This window comes from Thamnophis elegans, chromosome 9 (assembly GCF_009769535.1).
Source record: "Thamnophis elegans isolate rThaEle1 chromosome 9, rThaEle1.pri, whole genome shotgun sequence".
Lineage (NCBI taxonomy): Eukaryota > Metazoa > Chordata > Lepidosauria > Squamata > Colubridae > Thamnophis > Thamnophis elegans.
The window spans coordinates 55,713,374-55,732,509 of NC_045549.1; the positions used below are offsets into that span (position 1 = coordinate 55,713,374).

At 37.9% G+C, this 19,136-nt stretch overlaps 1 protein-coding gene across 3 annotated transcripts in view; it reads left to right on the plus strand.

Annotated features, from left to right (window-relative positions):
• SH3RF1 (SH3 domain containing ring finger 1) overlaps positions 1-19,136 on the plus strand; it is a 42,208-nt gene extending 23,072 nt beyond the window's left edge. For 2 of the 3 annotated variants that reach the window (XM_032224260.1, XM_032224261.1), the window contains exons 7-12: positions 2,923-3,080; positions 4,243-4,413; positions 4,539-4,798; positions 5,331-5,686; positions 13,485-13,819; positions 14,745-19,136. In XM_032224260.1, coding sequence (XP_032080151.1) covers positions 2,923-3,080; positions 4,243-4,413; positions 4,539-4,798; positions 5,331-5,686; positions 13,485-13,819; positions 14,745-14,913 — 1,449 coding nt within the window. In that variant the 3' untranslated portion in view covers positions 14,914-19,136. Of the gene's footprint in view, positions 1-2,922; positions 3,081-4,242; positions 4,414-4,538; positions 4,799-5,330; positions 5,687-13,484; positions 13,820-14,706 lie in introns of all 3 variants that reach the window. The other variant, XM_032224262.1, reaches the window with a different exon arrangement.

Sequence of the window (19,136 nt, forward strand, 5' to 3'; positions counted from 1 at the left end):
CAGGCTCCATTACATTCGTAACTCGAGGACTACCTGTACATACAAATATTTTAAATAAATAAAATTGTGTTTTGTTGCACATATTGTTACCAAATACTCTCAAATGTGGATATGCTACTCTGTTCAATCACATTCACTCTTTGTTTTCTGCCACTATCACTCTTCAGTATCGAGTTCCTAAATCATCTAAAGTTCTTCCCAGATTCTGCATCAGATCAGACCTGCACATAACAACATTTGAAACCAAAGGATTCAGCAATCTAGCTATCCCTAACCCTATCTGAATTCAGGAAATAGCCAGATTGGCCAGAACCTGAAAACAGTACTGATTTACAATTCTCCTTTTCCTGGAATGGTCTGTTCAATGCCTTCTACTGTAATTTCTTCAACTTGCAATTGTGGCTATATGATCCTCCACATCCCAGCTGCATTTCGCCTTGTACCCCCTTTCCCCAATTGAGCAGCTATTGACTTCACACCAAATACAGGTAGTCTGCAACTTATGACCACAATTGAGACCAAAATTTATGTTGCTAAATGAAAAATTTCTTAAGTGAATTTTGCATCATTTTACAACTTTTCTTGCCATGTTTGTTAAGTGAATCACTGCAGTTATTAAATTAATAACACAGTTGTTAAGTGAATCTGGCTTCCCCATTGACTTTGCTGGTAGGAAGGTTGCAAAAGGCAATCACGTGACTCTTGGACATTGCAATCATCATAAATGTTGACAAGCATCTGAATGTAAATCACATGAGCATGGGGATGCTGCATAAGTGTGAAAAATTGTCACTTTTTTCAGTGCCTTTGTAACTTCAGATGGTCACTAAATTAACTGTTGTAAGTTGAGGACTACCTTTATTCCAGTGGGACAGAAGTCTAGAATTGTACTCCTCCTGTCACCAATACATTCACCCATTTAGATCTCTCCCATCAGGACCCTACTTTTCTGTACTCTCACTGTGATTGAGCAGTGTTTCTCAGTTCCTGCCTTTTATCATAGCTCTTCCCTTTCAGTCTTACAATGATGTGTTTATCATAATTTTTTCTATTTGATTTCTACTGCCACTCATACTACCTTGAGACTGCAGTGTGATTGACCTGGCTAGGAGTGCTTCTCACATACGTACCATTCAGCTTCTGACTGGCATCATGGGTTTTTAAGTACTCTCTTCTAATAGAAATTAAGATATATGACTTTGAAAGAAATATGCAAGCACTTTTACCTAGGTAAAGGAGGTTGAAGCATTCTTTAAGCCCTAGGAAACAAGACAACATTCACAAATGTCTATTGTAAGGTAAACATTTCCCTAATTCATACAATCATAAGAAGGAGAAGGAAGTGCAGCACAATGAAATGTTCAAGTTTCTATTATTATAGCCTATCTCAGTAATGTGAGATGTTCAAGTTTCTATTATTATAGCCTATCTCAATAATGTGTTGTTTTGGTCTTTCATGGAATTGATTTTCTGAGCTGATCTGGGTCTGAATCCCTGAACTCCTCCAATATTAGCTCCACAAGATTTTTCTTACTGTTGCATTTACTCAGTGCCCTTTCCTAGCATATCTTTGGGTCCTCTGCTTTCTGGCCTAGCAGTGTCCACATATTTTCCATTACCCAACCACACAATATTTGATGGCAGCCCTCACATTGGTAGTTTGTTCCCAGCAGCTACAGCAACCCAGGAAGCAGCAGTTTCCATCACTACTTCTGCTCCACTGTTTCTACTACTACTTGGCAACAACTGTGCAACATCCCTTTGCATCTCCAGGTCAGTCTTTCACTCTTTCTCCATCTTTTCCTATATCTCTTTCATCCTCTTTTCTTTTTCCTCTCATCACTACTCATTTAGCATCATTTACTAATTATTTGCCCTTAACTACTACAGAGGGAGGAGAGAGGGGGGACCACATCCTCACTCCCTGACACTATTGAACCTTCGTAGGAAACCATCTTTAAAAAACTAAAAGTAAAATAAAATAGGGGCAAATTAGACTGACATTTCTTATATACCTTAACTTTCAAAAGTTGAAAGGTTTCAAAATCAATCATGGCTTCTAGATATATTTTGAAGAAGGCAATCATATGTTGAATGCTTTTTGGATTTATGCCATGAGCTTGCTTTGAATTTTTGTTCTGCTTCTAGTTTCAAATACTTATTTGCTTACATATAGTAATTGCTATGGTAGTTCACTGTTTACTAAGATCAAGAGATAACAGTCGAAGTGTGCAAGCCAAAACAAAGACTTTGATATATGCTTGACTGAATGGTTTGCTTTTAATATAACCACCGAGAAGAATATTTCAAAATCAGTCCAAGATTCTAAGAGCCAGGTCAAAGTTGTCAGCCAGTCAAGAGGGCAGAATTTAAGGGGTAGGATTCACACAAATGTCATGCAAGAGCAAAACAAGATGGGTCAGGGCTGTTAAATTAAGATGCAGCTAATTGTCCCCATTCAAGAGATTTACTCCCTTGCTTGGCTAGGAGCTTCATAAAATATCTCTGCTCTGCTGTTTTCAGTACTTGATGGGTGGAGGGGCTGGGAGGCTTACATTATCCTCATCTGATTCTTCCAGCTGTCAAGATGGTGCCTATTTTTGACTAGCTTCATGTGATTTTTAGTTTGGTATGTCTTGACTAACACTTAATAGGTTCAATTGGATCTAGGCAATGACAGTTTTTATACTTTAGGATCATACTAGCATTTTGAATTTGTTCATTGTCTCAAAATAACATACCTGTTGTTCTCAGGGTAAAAGAAATGCAACTCTTTGTCTAAGTATGATCTGCCAGGATGTGGCAAAGTAAGGTTATTGTTGGTGCAATTCAGTTCTGGAGTATACATGTTGTGCCAGTAAATATTATATCTGAATATTGGTACTAAAATTTAATTTCACTTTTAAAATATTTTATTTTTAGAGTATTAATCCACCTCTTCCACCACCGCCAACACCTGTCTTATCTGCTACAATAATTGCCCCTAATTCTACGTGCCTGTCTTCGGGGTCAGTTCAGAAGTCAACATCTGCATTGACCGAGCAAATATCACATTTGAGAGCTCAGACAAGACCAAGTGTGTAAGTGAAGCTAAAACTTATTGGCAATTAATGGAAAGGATAATTAAAAATTGCCAAATAGTGAGTTGAAGTCTTGAAATTGTTTGACTTCCCATTTGGTGTCTTTAATTAGGAAAAAGCCACAAGACATGTTTGATTTTGATATATTGCAATTTTTATTACCTTCTCAGACTTATTACTGATAGGTTCCTTCACTTTAACATAATTTGGTGATTTCATGAATATCGGTATAATAATATGGGAGTGGTTTCCCATTAATTGTTTCCAAGATGCTTTCTGATTCCCTAGATACATGTTGTTGTGGCCTCTTTCTAAGCACTAATCAGCTCCAACTACAGTATTTTTAGCTTTTTAAGATCAGCAAGGTCACTTAAATGTTGCCATCTAATCAGGCAATAGTATCCCATTGTTTTATAAATTGTATTCTATAAAGAGAAGAGTTAAAGAAGTCTATGAAAACACTAAATTGTGGTGTAAGCAACAGCAAATTGCTGGTTAGTATTAGAAATGATGCTAAACATTTTGGCATATTCTTAGTAAATTTATATAAAATTTCAATGAAGAGCAGATTTTTTATTATAATACATTTTGGCTTCATTACCAAACTCAAAATTTGCAGATTATTCTACATGCCCTCTTTTCCTTGCATCAATAGATGGTTTTATCTCAGACCATTCATACATAAAAGCCTCTCTTTAAAAAAAAACCCAAAGTACTTTGATAGTTCCTGAAATAAAGGCAGAACTTCTTTTTGCTTGCAACTTAGTTAACCAGCAGTAAGTAGCTGTTCAAACAAGTTTTTGAGATATGTAATTAGGAAAAGGTATAACAGTTGTGATTATACTTAGTAACTGCCACTATTTAGTGGACATTTGAAATAGTAAAAACTTAGGAAGTTCCTTGGGAGGGATAAGCAGTTTGGGACAGAACATTTTAGATAGCTCTTGTTGATTATAATTTATGTGATTGAAATATCTCTAACTACATAGAGGAGCAACTTTTCATGCTGAACTAAACCAACACATTTTATTTTCAAGCAGAAATGATTCTATAAAATATGCAAATTGCAACATGTGAAGTTAAAATAAAGACATAAAACAAACAGATATTTTGGCATTCTATTCCTTAGCCTGTGGTTCATTAAGAATGATTCCTTTTCCAGGTATATTGCTATTTATCCATACACTCCTAGAAAAGAAGATGAATTGGAATTGAGAAAAGGTGAAATGTTTTTGGTGTTTGAGCGTTGTCAAGATGGCTGGTTTAAAGGAACTTCCATGCATACCAGCAAAATTGGTGTATTCCCTGGAAATTATGTAGCACCAGTTACAAGGTATAATGTTCAATAAGTTATACTTCAACACATTTCAGAAATAAAATGTTTTGAAAATTTGTATATAATGGAACTGAATGATCTATTTAACAAGAGGTGCATGATGTTTACATTATTTTTAATAGGCCAATGACAAGTGTTTCCCAAGCAAAAATACCTGTATCTACTGCTGGCCAGACAGGGCGAGTAGTGACCATGGTCAATGCTTCCACTGCTGGAGGAACAGTGCAAAAACTTCAGGGAAATGGTGTGACAGTGGCGTCTGATACAATACCAACAGCTGTGGTCTCTGCTGCACACATACAAAAGAGTCCACAATCCAAGATCATTATGCATATGTCCAGTCAAATGACAGTGAATCAAGCTCGCAATGCAGTTAGAACAGGTAAAATAATTTGTTTCTTGACATAGTCAATATACATATGAAGAAGGACCTGCAGCTTGATAAATCTTAAAGTTTATATAGGCAGGAGGGTGCAGCAAATATGGTGTACAGGTAGTTCTTGACTTATCACAGTTCATTGCAATATCCCAAAGTCATATGATCTTTTTTTGTGAACTTCTGAAAAATAAAATCAATGGGGAAACCAGATTCACTTAACAACCATATTACTAATTTAATAACTGCAGTGATTCATTCAACAAATGTGGCAAGAAAAGCCGTAAAATGGGGCAAAACTCACTTAACAACATGAATTTTGGACTCATTTGTTCAGGGCTATCTGTATCTAGTATTTGTGGAAATAATGTACAGATTTACTAGGTGACCTTGGCTCAGTTATATTTCAAGGGTAACATTGCTTTTTTCATATATACTGTATATTTTAGGTCTTAGAACAGTTAAATATGGCTAATATGTCACAATTTGTAAATATATTCTTTTTTGTTATCTGAACTATTTCGCCTTGTCATTACAGTTGCAATTCATAGCCAAGAAAGACCGACAGCCACTGTAACACCAATTCAGACTCAGAATTCAGCATGCCTTATTCCTGCTGCTGTAATTATTCCACACCATTCTGTTGCCTCACAAGAGCTACAACCTCAATTTTCAAATGCTGCTGCCTATATCACAACTGTAAATATCAACCGAGCAAATATCCCATTGGCTTGCACAACTTCTTCATTAAACTCTCCTAGCACTTCTGTATCAGTAGATGGAGATTCAAGTGGAAAAATTGTGACTGTTCATACAGGAGCTCCAGCTTCCCCAGAAAATACATTGACTGCTGGAAGTACTCCTACTATGAGAAAAACAGAGAGAGATGGAAAGGTAGGCATAATATTTTTGTTCTTTTGTTTTATGATCTCTGTGTTGACCTTGAAACCCAAAGATGTCTAAATTTAATTAATGTTTGAATGGAAAATCATGAGAAATTACTTCATGGAAATGCTTCCATATTTTTATCAAAAATGTCATGGACATCTACGAAATTATTAGGAGTCAAGCTCAGTGCAGATACTCCTGTCCTCTGCAGAATCCTTCAATCTTCTTACAGGAGAGTCCTCTGTTAATTACTGTATTTTTCAGAGTATAAGATGCACCAAGGTTTTGAAGAGACAATTTTTTTTAAAAAGTAGGTAGGTAGATAGAGGGATAGACAGGGAGAGAAAGAGATAGAAGTACAGTAGGTAGGTAGGTAGGGAGAGAGAGAGTATTTAGGTAGTTAGGTAGACGGGGAGAGAGAGAGAGAAATGGAAAGAGATAGAGAGAAATACAGTACATAGGTAGGGAGAGAGAGAGTAGGTAGGTAGGTAGGTAGATAAAGGGATAGAGAGAGAGAAATAGACATAGAAATATAGATAGGTAGGTGTTTCTGCTGGCACAGCACTTGATCAATGTAATTCTCATCAATCAGTTAAAGAGCTCTCCAAAAGAAAAAAAAAGTTTTTGCACTCTGCAAACCTCCCAAAAACGGCCTGTTTTTCACAAAAACAGGCCCGTTTTTTTCTCCCCAAAAAAGGTATGAATAGCCTTGGGGGGGGCATTTTTCACAAAAACGGGCCCATTTTTTGTCAAACAAATTGCATGCATAGCCTTATGGAGGCTTATAGAGTGTTGCTAGGGGCTAGGGGGCAAAAATGGCTCTTTTTTGCTCATTTCTGCTCTCCCCAGCTCCCAGGAGCTCTCTGAAAGCCTCCATAAGGGTATACGCAGCCATTTTGGTGAAGGGGCGAGCTTCAGGAGGCAAAAAATGCTATATTCGGTGTATAAGACACACCCAGATTTTCAGCCTCTTTTTTGAGGAAAAAGGTGCGTTTTATATGGTACTTCTCTATTAATCTTAGAAAAAATAATTGCCATTATTTTTAACTATTTTTGATTAGGTGTAATATTACCATTTAAAACCATATCTGGTATCACATAATGGCAGATCCAAGCTTTATTAATAGTAAACCTATATAATCAGATATATGTTCCCTAGTCAGTTGTAATTTCTAAATTTGCTAAAATATAATGTTAACTTTTCTAATAATCGGAGAATTTTATAGATTATAGTGCCTTCTTTTAATAGACACACTTTATTTTCTAAGTATTGCAGATGTAAGATGGCCTGTTGATTGATTATTATTGGAATATATATTTCAGGGTTTTGTAGCTGACCCAAGTTGTAAACAAAGAAGATACTGCAGACTTTAATATTTTTTTCCATTTCTGTATGCAATATATGTCTTAACAGATAGCATTTTTGTTCCCTGAGGCAATGATGCCACTAACTTTGTTATGCTATTTTAAACATTTTAGGACAAGGATGTCAAACTTGAGGCCCGCGGGCCGCATTCGGCCTGCACGGCCATCCTGGAAATGGTAAGGGACTGGCCCGCATCACTTTGCCCCAGACTGCGGCATCCCAGTGTATGTGCGTATGCACAGGAGGAGGCAGGTGCATATGTGCAAAGGCCCAGTCCACACCATGTGCAGGGCAACACATGCAGGGTACTTGTCCAGCCTGTTCTGCAGCTTCTGGATCAGCTCATTTTTCTGATCCAGCTCCAGCACATCGATGAGCACATCTCACTGCAGGAGCTCCCTAGTCTTTTCTTGCAAGGCATATTGTAAATCCCACAGCATCCTGATCATCAACCTCCACTTCTTTCTCATCCACCATCACCTCCTCCTCCTCCCTGTGGCTCCTGCCTGTGCCCCCCTGCTCCTCTCAATCCCACTTTGGCTCCCGCCCCACTGAGTAGCTGCCACCTGCCGCTTGTCCCACTTCAAGCCAACTTTGCCAATCGCTGCTCTGAGCGACTTGCTGCTGTCGCCGCCACCGCCAGCAGATCCCATTCGCCCAACACATGCCTCCATCCTGGCTTGGCAATCTGCTGCCACCACTTCGCTTCCGCAGAGCTACGCAAAGGAAAAAAGCCCCACCATCCTGATTTGGCGGCGCCCCACTAGTGCCCAGCTTCACCAACAGCAGGCTTGCAAAGGGCAATTGCAAGCTGCTGCCTGCGCCAAGCTAGACTGGAGAGAGAGAGAAGTAGAGTGCGAGCGAGTGCTGAGGAGTAAAGCCAGGCAAAGGGGCGAGCAAGGGGTGTCCGCAGCATGCTGTAGTATATGCACTTTCCCTCAGCTCCCTTCTTTCGGAGGGCTACTATCCACTGGCTCCCCTCCTGCTTCTCCGCCTCTCCTCTCACCTCATTAACCAGCCTGCCAGCAGGAGGTGAATGGATGGAACTGCATTCCAGGCATTTCCCACCCAAACGGCACACCACATTTGCAATGGTGGGGAAGTGTTTGGAGAAGGTGGTGGGGGGATGGGTGGGTGGGTGTCAGGGGAGCCGATTTCAAACCATTTGTTTTGGCGGGGTGGAGAGCCCCCCCCCCCCCCAGTTACACAGGCAGAGACGTGCTTCCTATTTCGGTAGCTCATTCAGGGATTTTTTTTTAAAAAAAAACAGCTTAGGTAAGGCTGCCGGGCTAGTGGTAGTAGTTTTGTGTGCAAGATGGACCCACCCCGCCACCCATACATGTGTATCCGCTGGTAGCGGATTGTGTGCTCAAAATGAGAGTCTTTGCCTCCCCTGGACAGTAGAGTCATGTCTCTCAGTGCCAGAGAGACTGAGAAAAAGGGGTTGCGTGCCTGCCAAAAAGTTTTTCCGATAGCCTCACCTGTAGCAGAGGTGAGAATATCAACTGTCTCTAGCCCCTAATTCTCCTTAAGCATTGTCAAGTGAAGAACAGCACTGACACACTTTCTAAGCCTGTCTAAAGTAGGTGAAGCTTTACCCGCAAGACGAAGAAGAAATATTAATAGGGTTAGATATTATAGATATTAACACTTTTGTCTGAAGGAGGAGCAAGAGTGGGGAGGAAAAAAAAGGGAAAGCTGCCCAGTGAGAAGCACCCCGCCCACCAGGCACTGAAGTGTCACCACTGCCACTGCAGCGAGAGAGGTCTGATCCAAACTCTATGTCTGTGTTGGTGCGTGCATGTGTGAGAGAGAGCGGGGGGGGGAGAGGGAGAGAGAGAGAGATCCGATCCAACCTCGGAGAGTTATACCAGGACTGGTGGTGGTATCCCAGGGCTAGTGGTGGTTCTCTCTCCTGAACTGATGATATTGGGCATCTGACAATATGTCTGTCCTTTAGTGAAACAAGTTGCTTCATTGAGACAGCAATGTATTTCCAATATAAGCTAATAGAAAATTGTCTTCTGACTATGAATAGGAAATTGGGAACTGCATTGTCAATGTATCTGTTTTCTTTACCATATAGTGTAGATAATTCAGTAACATTTATTTATTTATTTATTTATTTTATTTATTTATAAAATTTATATGCCGCCCAATCCCGAAGGACTCCGGGCGGCTTACAAAAAAGAGGGGGGGAAAAAGACACATAACGAACACATAACGAAAAAAAAACGGTTTAAAATAGCAACACCTCATACATTCATTCTAATCGGGGCTGGACCTCAACAGTGAGATCAACAGCCCCAGGCCTGCCGGAACAGCCAAGTTTTTACAGCTTTCCTGAAGGCCATGAGAGTAGGTATGGTCTGGATCTCGGGGGGTAGCTGATTCCACAGAGTCGGAGCAGCCACAGAGAAGGCTCTCCTCTGGGGGCCCGCCAGCCAACACTGTCTAGTTATGCTATTATCTCTCTCCTTCCTCCCTCCCACCCCTCTCTCACACACACATGTGCGCACACATGTTTGGATCAATCTCTTGCTCTCTCTCTCTCACTGCAGTGGCAGTGCTTCTCACTCGGCCGCTTTCTTCCTTTCTTCCCACTCTACTCAACGGAGACCCCTGGATTCCCTTCCTGGCCCCCACAGGCACCACCCACTTGACCAACATCTTGGCTGTGGTCACCTTCGCCACGCCCCTCCTCCCCTCCCAACCCCTGGAGACAAGCACAATGCTGATCCAGCCCTCAATGAAATCGAGTTTGACACCCCTGTTTTAGGAGATCTTTTGTATGTATGATAAGTGCACCAGCAATGCTTTTTCAATAATAAAGTGACATTCAAATATAACATCGGTTGAAGAGAAAATCAGAAAAGTGCAGGATAATGTTTTAATAATTTCATTGAAGTTTAAAAATAGAAAGAAAAACTAATATAAATAAAGAATACCAAAAAAGAAAAGAAGGTAGAAAGAAAAATATGTAAAAGGAAAAATATATAAATAAATGACTTCCCTCTTCATCAAGAAATGTAAAAACAATTTTAGTAACTTGTTACCTTCTCCAACATTTCAACCTAACATCTCTTCATATATCTCATCTTATATCTATTAGCAAATAATAAAGCCTAATCATTCAATTTTAATCAGAAAAAAAGCAATTAAGAGCTACCAAAAATAAATACTGTATTTTTCAGAGTATAAGATGCACCAGAATATAAGACGCACCAAGATTTTGAAGAGGCAATTTAAAAAAAAAAAGTTTTTGCATTCTGCAAACCTCCCAAAATGGCCCATTTTTCACAAAACAGGCCCTTTTTTTTAAAATGGCATGAATAGCCTTTATGAGGCTTGTAGAGTGCTCCTGGGAGGGTTGGGGGCCCCAAAACGAGCAAACAATTACCCATTTTTTGTGAAAATGGTCCCGTTTTTTGTTAAAAAAAGAGCATGGATAGCTTATAGAGTGCTCCTGGTGGCTGGGGGAGGGGAGCAAAATTGAGGAAAAAACGGCCAGCTTTTTGCTCATTTCTGCCCTCCTCACCTCCAGGACCACTCTGAAAGCCTAAAAGCTATGCTTGGCCATTTGGTGAAGGGGCGGGCTTTCGAGAGGCAAAAAATGCTGTATTCAGTGTATGACACACCCAGATTTTCAGCCTCTTTTGAGGGAAAAAGTTCTGTCTTATACTCTGAAAAATACGGTATGTATTTTAATCTTGAACAAGTGAACCAATGTCATATTCTTTTCATTTACTTTGCACAGTCTAAAAATACAAAAGGTTCTCATATCTTAAATCTTTAATGTCTCATCATTCAATCTGAAAATATTCCATGAAATGCTATCAGAAACAATATTAGAATTAAAACCTATCAAAAAGGTATCACAAATTAGTTTATCATATTCTCTACATCTTCCTTAGAAACGTGTTTGCAAATACTTTTTTCAGTCTCAAAACCATAGCTTACTTCTTTCTCTATAAGTACAAAAAATCTTCACATACCTTTTTTATAAACAAATCATTAAGCCTCATTATTCAGTCTTGGTAAAAAAAAAATCCAATAAAAGCTGCTAGGAAAAAAATCATACACATTTTAATCTTGGTTGAATAAGCCAATTTTATAAAAATTATTTTCATTTTTAAAATTCTTCAAGTTTATTTCTTTTAAGTAGTGTGCCAGACTCAGATTTCTTTTCATTCTTCCTTTATCTTTTTTAAGAATTTTTTTCATTGGTATAACAAATCTCATTTGTAAATCAAAAATAAGAAAGTTGTCCAAAGCCATCCAAATATCTGTTCTGATTTATTATTTGTGTGTCCTTTTTAGCCAAAACATCAACTGGTTTCAGTTGGAAATCCTGTATAACATCTTTGTAAATATTATTCTTGTATCTTGTAAATTTTAAGTCCATATCCAAAACATCCTCATTCTTAGTTTTATCCTTTTGTGTACCAATTTTTATAGTAATCTAGAAAGAAAGTTCTGAGTTCATTGTTGCCAAATATCCTTGAATTCTTCCAGGGTTAAAATACTTTTCTCCATTCTCTATACGGGGCTCTTCTTTAATTATAATTTTTAGTTCTTTCTGGTTGTGTCTAGTAACCAGCTTTCAAGGCCTCCTTTTATCATGTTTTTTTCTAATCCAGGGAAATATTTCTTATACTTAAATTTAAAATCTTCATATATTTTAATAGAATTTTAAACCTCAGGAAATATTATAATTATTTATAAAGCACTTATAAAAATTATTTCATAATCTTATTTCCAGTCAATCTCAATTCTCAGTCAGTTAAATTAATGTTTTAAATGCCCTTATTTTCAAATAACAAAGTTCTTTTTTAAGTCTTAAACTTACAGGAAACTTATTTTATTGAAAATTTCCCCATTTAATAAAACTTGTTCTCTGAAGGTTCTTAATATCCAGAAAGCCATTTACAAGCTATTTCCAGTGAAATTGATTAAGGAAGTGTCTCTTTGAATGTCCCAAACTGCTAACTCTCCTGGAATTCCCAGAAAATTGGGCCTTTAACTCACGGATGCCTAGACAAGTCTTCATGGCCTTGCAAAAGGCCAACAGGGTTGGGGTCATCCTGATAGCTGAAGGGAGAGGCAGGGGCTACAGCAGAGAAGGCAACTCTCCTGACTCCTACCAACTGGCATTCTTGGCTGACAGGACCCACAGCATGCCCAAACTGCTTGACTGAATTGGATGGCTAGAAACAACTGGAAGTAAATGGTCACTTAGTTAACTCTGCCCCAAGCCATGTAGGGCTTTAAAGGTGATAACCGACACCATGAATTGCACCCAGAAACATACTGGCAACCAATGCAGCGACAGTACATGTGTCAAATATCTAACTCTTTACTACCCATGCAGACACATTCTGCACCAGTTGAAGCTTCTGAATTTTCTTCAAAAGCAGCCCCATGTAGAATTGCAGTAGTCCAGATGAAAGGTCACAGGTGCATGTGTAAGCAAATTTAGGTCCTCTTAGAAGCCAAGGTATAAATTCTTGATCCTGTCAGCCAAGAATTTGCTGTACTATGTGATATATTGTATATATAAGGTGTCAACATCTAAAGCATTTCCATGACTACTATCAACTTGAGAAGGGGGGAAAATGTCATGCATACTTTTGGCCAGAGTAAAAAGTCTCATATTTCTGTAACTGGGATGTGAATGCGCATGTCCAGAACCCTGCCGTAAAGTCCTGTTGGAGAATGTGATTGATGACTTCAGGCAGAAAGAAGGGGACACAGGGATAAAGTTCAGACGCCATTAAGTGGGATTTAGTTTCGGCTCCACAGAAGTCCGTGCCAAGATGTTAGTCCTAATAAATGAATGTTTTTTTAAAAAACTTTGTCTCGAGGCTTGTAAATTAATTAGGTCAGCTCTTGGAAACTTCACATGACCATTCTTACTTAAATTTGATTAAAATTATAATATGAATGTATGCTATTAATTTTTACATTGCTACATATTCCCCAAATTTAAGCTTCCAAATCTTGGTGGCTTTTATTTCATTTTTAATCTGTATTATGGATTTTAATCGTTTTTATTAACATTTAGTATTAATGTATGTGTTTGAACTTAAGCTCTAGGTTGCACAAATGCTATTTGTATTTAAGTAAAAATTATCCCCTTAGAAATAATGAATAATAAAAGTGTTCAATAAATGTAAAATATTTGTGGAAATTATAACTTCACTTCCCTTGCAGGATAATCCTAAGGATTGGAAGTAATTTATATGGTTTATAGCTGTTAGTAGTACACTGAGATTAATTTTATGAAAAAAAATATTTCCAAATGGGAACTGTATCACACTACTACTCCACATGCTTTGTTGTCCCAATGTATGTGGCTTTAAATACAATGGTGATTACTTGATTGCCAGATGTAGAATTCCAAATTCATATTTCCTTTTTAAAAAAAATCTCTTATAGAAAGAAAAAAAGGGGTTACTGAAGTTACTTTCAGGAGCATCTACTAAGCGTAAACTTAGAGCATCACCACCATCATCCCCAACTCTCGAAGTTGAGCTGGCAACTACAGAACCCTCCCTTCAGGGTGCAGTAGGGCCAGAACTTCCATCAATTTCTGGTCAGGGAAGAGCAGACACTTGCCCCATGGACACTGAATCACCTACAATTGTGTTGGAGAGTACTCACAGCAAAACAAGTTCTTTGGATTCTACTATACCTGTAGTTCCTCCTCCAAGGCAACCATGTTCATCATTGGCTCCAGTGTCAAATGAATCCAGATCTGTAATCTATGAACGGTAAGTAATTTTTTTGGATAAAAATGTGTTCTTTCATGCATTTCATCAAGAAATGCTAATTATTAAAAAATTATGGAAGAAATTTTCTATTCTTCTTGAATTGTATTCTGTTTGAAATGTTCATTTATTCCTAATATATTATATAAACAGGCAGTGGTTTCTAATACATTGCTTGTTGTACAGTGATCAGAAGGCCATACATGATTAAGGACTAGAGGCTAAAGTATACACTATGAAGAATGGTTGCAAGAATTGGGTGAGTTTAGTTTAATGAAAAGGATTAGGAGCGATATGATAGCAGTAGTTCAATATCTAAGGGGTTGCTACAAAGAAGAGGGAGTTAACTTATTCTCCAAAGTACCTGAAGCAAGAACAAGAAGCAGTGTGTGGAAATAATCAAGGAAAGAACCAACCTAGAAATAAGGAGAAGTTTCTTGGTAGTTAGAAAAATTAAGCAGTGGAATGGGTTGCCTTCAGAAGTTGTGGGTGCTCCATCACTGAAAGTTTTAAAGAAGAGATTGGGCAACCATTTGTCTGAAATAGCACAAGGTTTCCTGCTTGAATAGGGAGTTGGACTACAAGACTTCCAAGAGTTCTTCCAACTCTGTTATTCTATGGAACTGGGTATTGTGGGTATTATTATGGCTGGCATAAAAGGAAGAATAATTCCCTTCATTAAAGATATGATATGGTGGAAAATTATTTAAAGAATGAAAATGAATAATGAAATGTACAAAATATACAAAATGAAAATGGTAATAGCTAGAAGAGATACAATTTACACGTTGTCTGTTATTATTAATTCTAAATTTATAGTTTATAATTTGTTTATAATTATAAACAGCTCAAAGAAGCTTTCTGATTTTTTTGCTTTTTTTCCTAAACAGTGGAAGTCTAAATGTTGTGAAAAAATCTTATTCTGCAGATACAGAGTAGTGGTACCCTATCCTCCTCAGAGTGAAGCTGAACTTGAACTTAAAGAAGGAGATGTTGTTTTTGTTCATAAAAAACATGAAGATGGCTGGTTCAAAGGCACATTGCAGCGAAATGGAAAAACTGGCCTTTTCCCTGGAAGCTTTGTGGAGAATATCTAAGAAAAATGTATCAACTCTCGCAGCACTATAGAATAAAGAGAGAGATTGCAGCCATGGAAGGCTTGTAGCATAAACAAATTTATATTTATGTTTTTCAGTATCCTGCAGCACAATTCTGGCAGCAAAGATTAAAATAGTTGCATTTTTATCATTTTGAATTCTTGAGTGTAATGTGTGCCTTGTAATATCTGATTTATTCTTCAGAGGATTTTTAAAAGCGAGTGTGTATGTTTGTACATACATACATGTCATAAAAACATATTGTTTACAAGGCTGTAGCTAATTTATTCATTTTTCTAAACTTGAATTCTGTTTAATAGCTAAAGTTTGGTGATTATGATTAACAAGTTATTTATAAGTTAAGGAGAAGCTGGATTCTTTTCTTACAAAAAGATATAATGTCAGATGGCTTTTTCCAACTGTGTGTGACAGTGAAGTTTTTTTAATGGGTAAATGTTGGCTATAATGATGGTGATGTGGTGTCAGATTGAACCATGCGTTCTGGGGTAAAATGACATTGTGGATTTGTTTTATTTAGTGTGAGAAACTGTCTGTCAATAATAAGTATGGATGTCTCAGATAGAAACGTTTCTAATGAAACATTTCTAAAAGGCAATGAAATAGCAGTACAGCATTGTTAACATTTTCAAAGTGAGAATAGAATATATAAATTATACCAGAAATGGGGAATATCAACTTCCACTAGCATCTATTTGTCGAGTATTTTTGTATATATGTTGAGATTTCTTTTGTAGATTTGACTAGTTCTTGAGTACAGGTAGTCCTTGAGTTTCAAATAGAATGGATCCTGCCCATTCCATTTGTAACCCGAGGTTTCATGGGAATGGATCTCATACCTTGAACGGGACCACTCCCTCTTTCTTCCATGCATTTGCTAATCAAATGGGAGGCTTGTTAAATGCACATAAGGTATTTCATGTAAGGTTAATGCATATAAGGTATTTCATGGTGGGGAAGGCTACCTGCCTAAGATCACCCATGGCCTCCCCAACCCACTGAAATAACTAATGCTTTACACAATTGCTGGCTTTCCAGGTCACTTACCTTCTGAAGATCTAGCAAGCAGTCTCCTCTCCAGCCTCATGCACTGCTCTGCAGTTCTGCTCAGGCCTCTGCATATCTCGCCCGGCAGGTTGCTTCTGTGGCCCTCCCACAGCCCATTGCAGGCCAAAATGGAGCCTCCGGGTGCCAGATCTGGCCCTCCAATGCTCCGTTCACCCCTCCACAGGCCTCCCCTGGCCTGTTGCAGGCCGAAATGGAGCCACTGGGGGAGACTTCCGAAGCTCCATTTAGCCCTCCGTGGATTTCCCCTGGCCTGTTGCAAATGGAAATGGAGCCACTGGGGGCTGGATCCGAGCCTCTGAGGGCCAGATCCGAGCCTCTGGGGGCCAGTTTCAGCCCTCTGACGCTCTGTTTGGCCCTCTGCAGGCCTCCCCCGGCCAGTTGTAGACCAAAATTGAGCCTCTAGGAGCCAGATCCAGTCCCCCAATGCTCTGCTCAGCCCTCTGCAGGTCTCCCCTGGCCTGTTGCGGACCAAAATGGAGCCTCTGGGGGCCTGGGGCGGCCCCACGAGGCTTTGTTCAGCCCTACAGGGTCCTCCCCAGGCCCATTGCAAGCTGAAATGGAGCCTCCAGGGGGCTCCTCAGAAGCTCCATTTTGGCCGGTAACATGGAGGACATATGTTGCAGAGCCTCTGTGGTTGTTCATAAGGGCAAACAACTGCCCTGGTGCTGCAAGATTCAAGATTCATTCACACACTAGGGAGCCTTGATCGTGTAACTTGAAATGTTCGTTAAGGGGACACTCATAACCGGAGGATTACCTGCACACAACATTCTAAATCTAAACGAGTTAAGATGCAAAACAATTGGAAGAATGGGAAATAATTGTGATAACTGATATGATCAAAATTTAAATTCAGATTGCACTCACTGTCTAGATATGCCAAGAAATGTTTGCTTCTTTACATTTTCAAACTAATTTGCATGGCTGAGACAAATTACATTGTTTGAGCAAAAGTGGTGATAAATGATATACTTGTGTTTTTAAAGTAAAGGCTGTAAGAACACTGTGACATTTTTGCTAATTTTAAAACTCTTGCTATTTTTATGTCTTGTGTCTTCAGTTTCTTGCATGCATTATCACATTCATACAGGTGCACAAAACAGTGCATGACTGACTTTAGAGTTTATTATACTGTACTGTTATGATGAACTGGATATTAAATAACCAGTTACTTGCTAGTATGAAAGCCACTGACCAAAAACTAGTGAGTGATTGGATACTACTGTATAAAGAATATTCTCCACTACTCAGCATAATTCCAGCCATGGATATTTTAAAGCACAAGAGTTTTGTGGAGCATATCCTCTACTTAATTTCAGGCCTTGAAGAAGGTTCAAATATTCATTTCCTCTCTTTTGCTATTTTTGCATTCTTAGTTTGGAAATAAATTTTCTAAGGAAGGCAAGCTGCCATTTAACTTTTTTTTTATCCTCTGCTGAATATCCTCTGTTCAGAAGCTATTTTCCTCCTAAACAATGTACATTGGAAATGTTCCAGGGCATCAGCCTTGGGATATTATCTCACATACTCAAGACCTAAAGTGTGTGTGTGGGGGGGGGGGGGGGTGATATTCTGATTATTTAAGACTTGTATTACATCTCTCTTTTCTGATAAAATATTTAAAAATTATAACCTTTTTAAAATTTAGAATCTGTTTAGGTGGGCTAATAGAAATTTCTTATTCTCCAGTGATCTGCTAACATCTGGACATTACTCTGCCTTTCCCTCTTCAAGCTAGTTAGTCCTATTAGCAAGATTAAAAAAATAATTTTGTGAAGTCTTTTGATCTCTTCCCAAACTGAATACTATCCAACAAAAAATGTCAAATCTCATGGATTTAGTTGCTGGGTAGGGAGTGGGTTTATAATAGTTACACTGGACCTTTTAGTGGACCTGAAACTCTCATTTATTCTACATGATTCTTGTCAGAAAAATACAATTACAGTATTTCAAGATTATTGCATATTCAAGCTATTACTACTATTATTATTGGCAGAGGAGACCCTATGCGCAAGATTGTCTTCATGCCATTGCTTTATAGTGGCAATCTTGTTACATTTAGCTCATCTAATTTTTGTATAACATTTAGATTCCTTTGGCAGATCTCTTCTTTAAATATATGATAGAAAGAAATTCTATAGGCAATTACCTTGAAATAGATACTCTGCCCATGGGAAAGATTGACCTGTATTATGCAGCTGCTCAAGATTAATAATTCAGTTACCAAAATAGTGGGTAACATTAAACTCAGTACCTATTCTTTAGTAACCAGTAGTTAGTTACGAGTTTAAAAGTCTTTGTTTCCCGACAAGAATGAAACAAGTTTAACATTAAAGGAAATGCATGCTGTATTAAGGTTAAGAATTCAAATTAGTTGATGATTGATGAGTTTCATGTAAAACACAAATGATTTTTTAAAATATATAAATGGGAGAAAATAATTGGTAGCTGAACTGGTTTCTTCCAATATCAAGTAGTTTCATTATTATTTTAATATATTGAAAACATTCCTTAAATGATACACTGAACAATTCATTTCTGTGGAATTTAAAAAGCTTGGTTTACTTGAATGTTTATATGATGTACAAACTATTTGAAATGAACTTTAATAAGGAAATGCTGGCATCAACTTTCATCAGCACCTATTGACACTTATGTGTTGATCTTATTTTCATGTATTAGTAGATTTATATGTGAGAGACTACTAGAAAGAATCTTCTCCATATGGTAGCGTACTTGTGTCACACAGGTACCTCTATTTCAAGATTTTATTATATAATGTCTATCAAAAATATAAATTAATATGATACTTCTTACAGTATAATACACTTTCTAATAACTTTTTAAGAAAATGGATCATCATATTACTTTAAGGGCTTGTTATACACCATACAACAATTTTTAAAAATGCAGTTTTCATGTCACATGACCTTTATAAAGTTTGTGGGACTTGGATTGGTTTTTAGGGTTACGTGTAATTGAGTTTATGAACAAAAAAGCCTTTACACTCATTTTGGAGTACTTTCTTAAATTCTATGGAAAATTTTAATGTCTATATTTGAGGTCCAGTGAATGTTACATGCTTTTATCTGTTAAATTTCATTCCTAATAAATATTTTCTTAGCAAAGCACTTAAA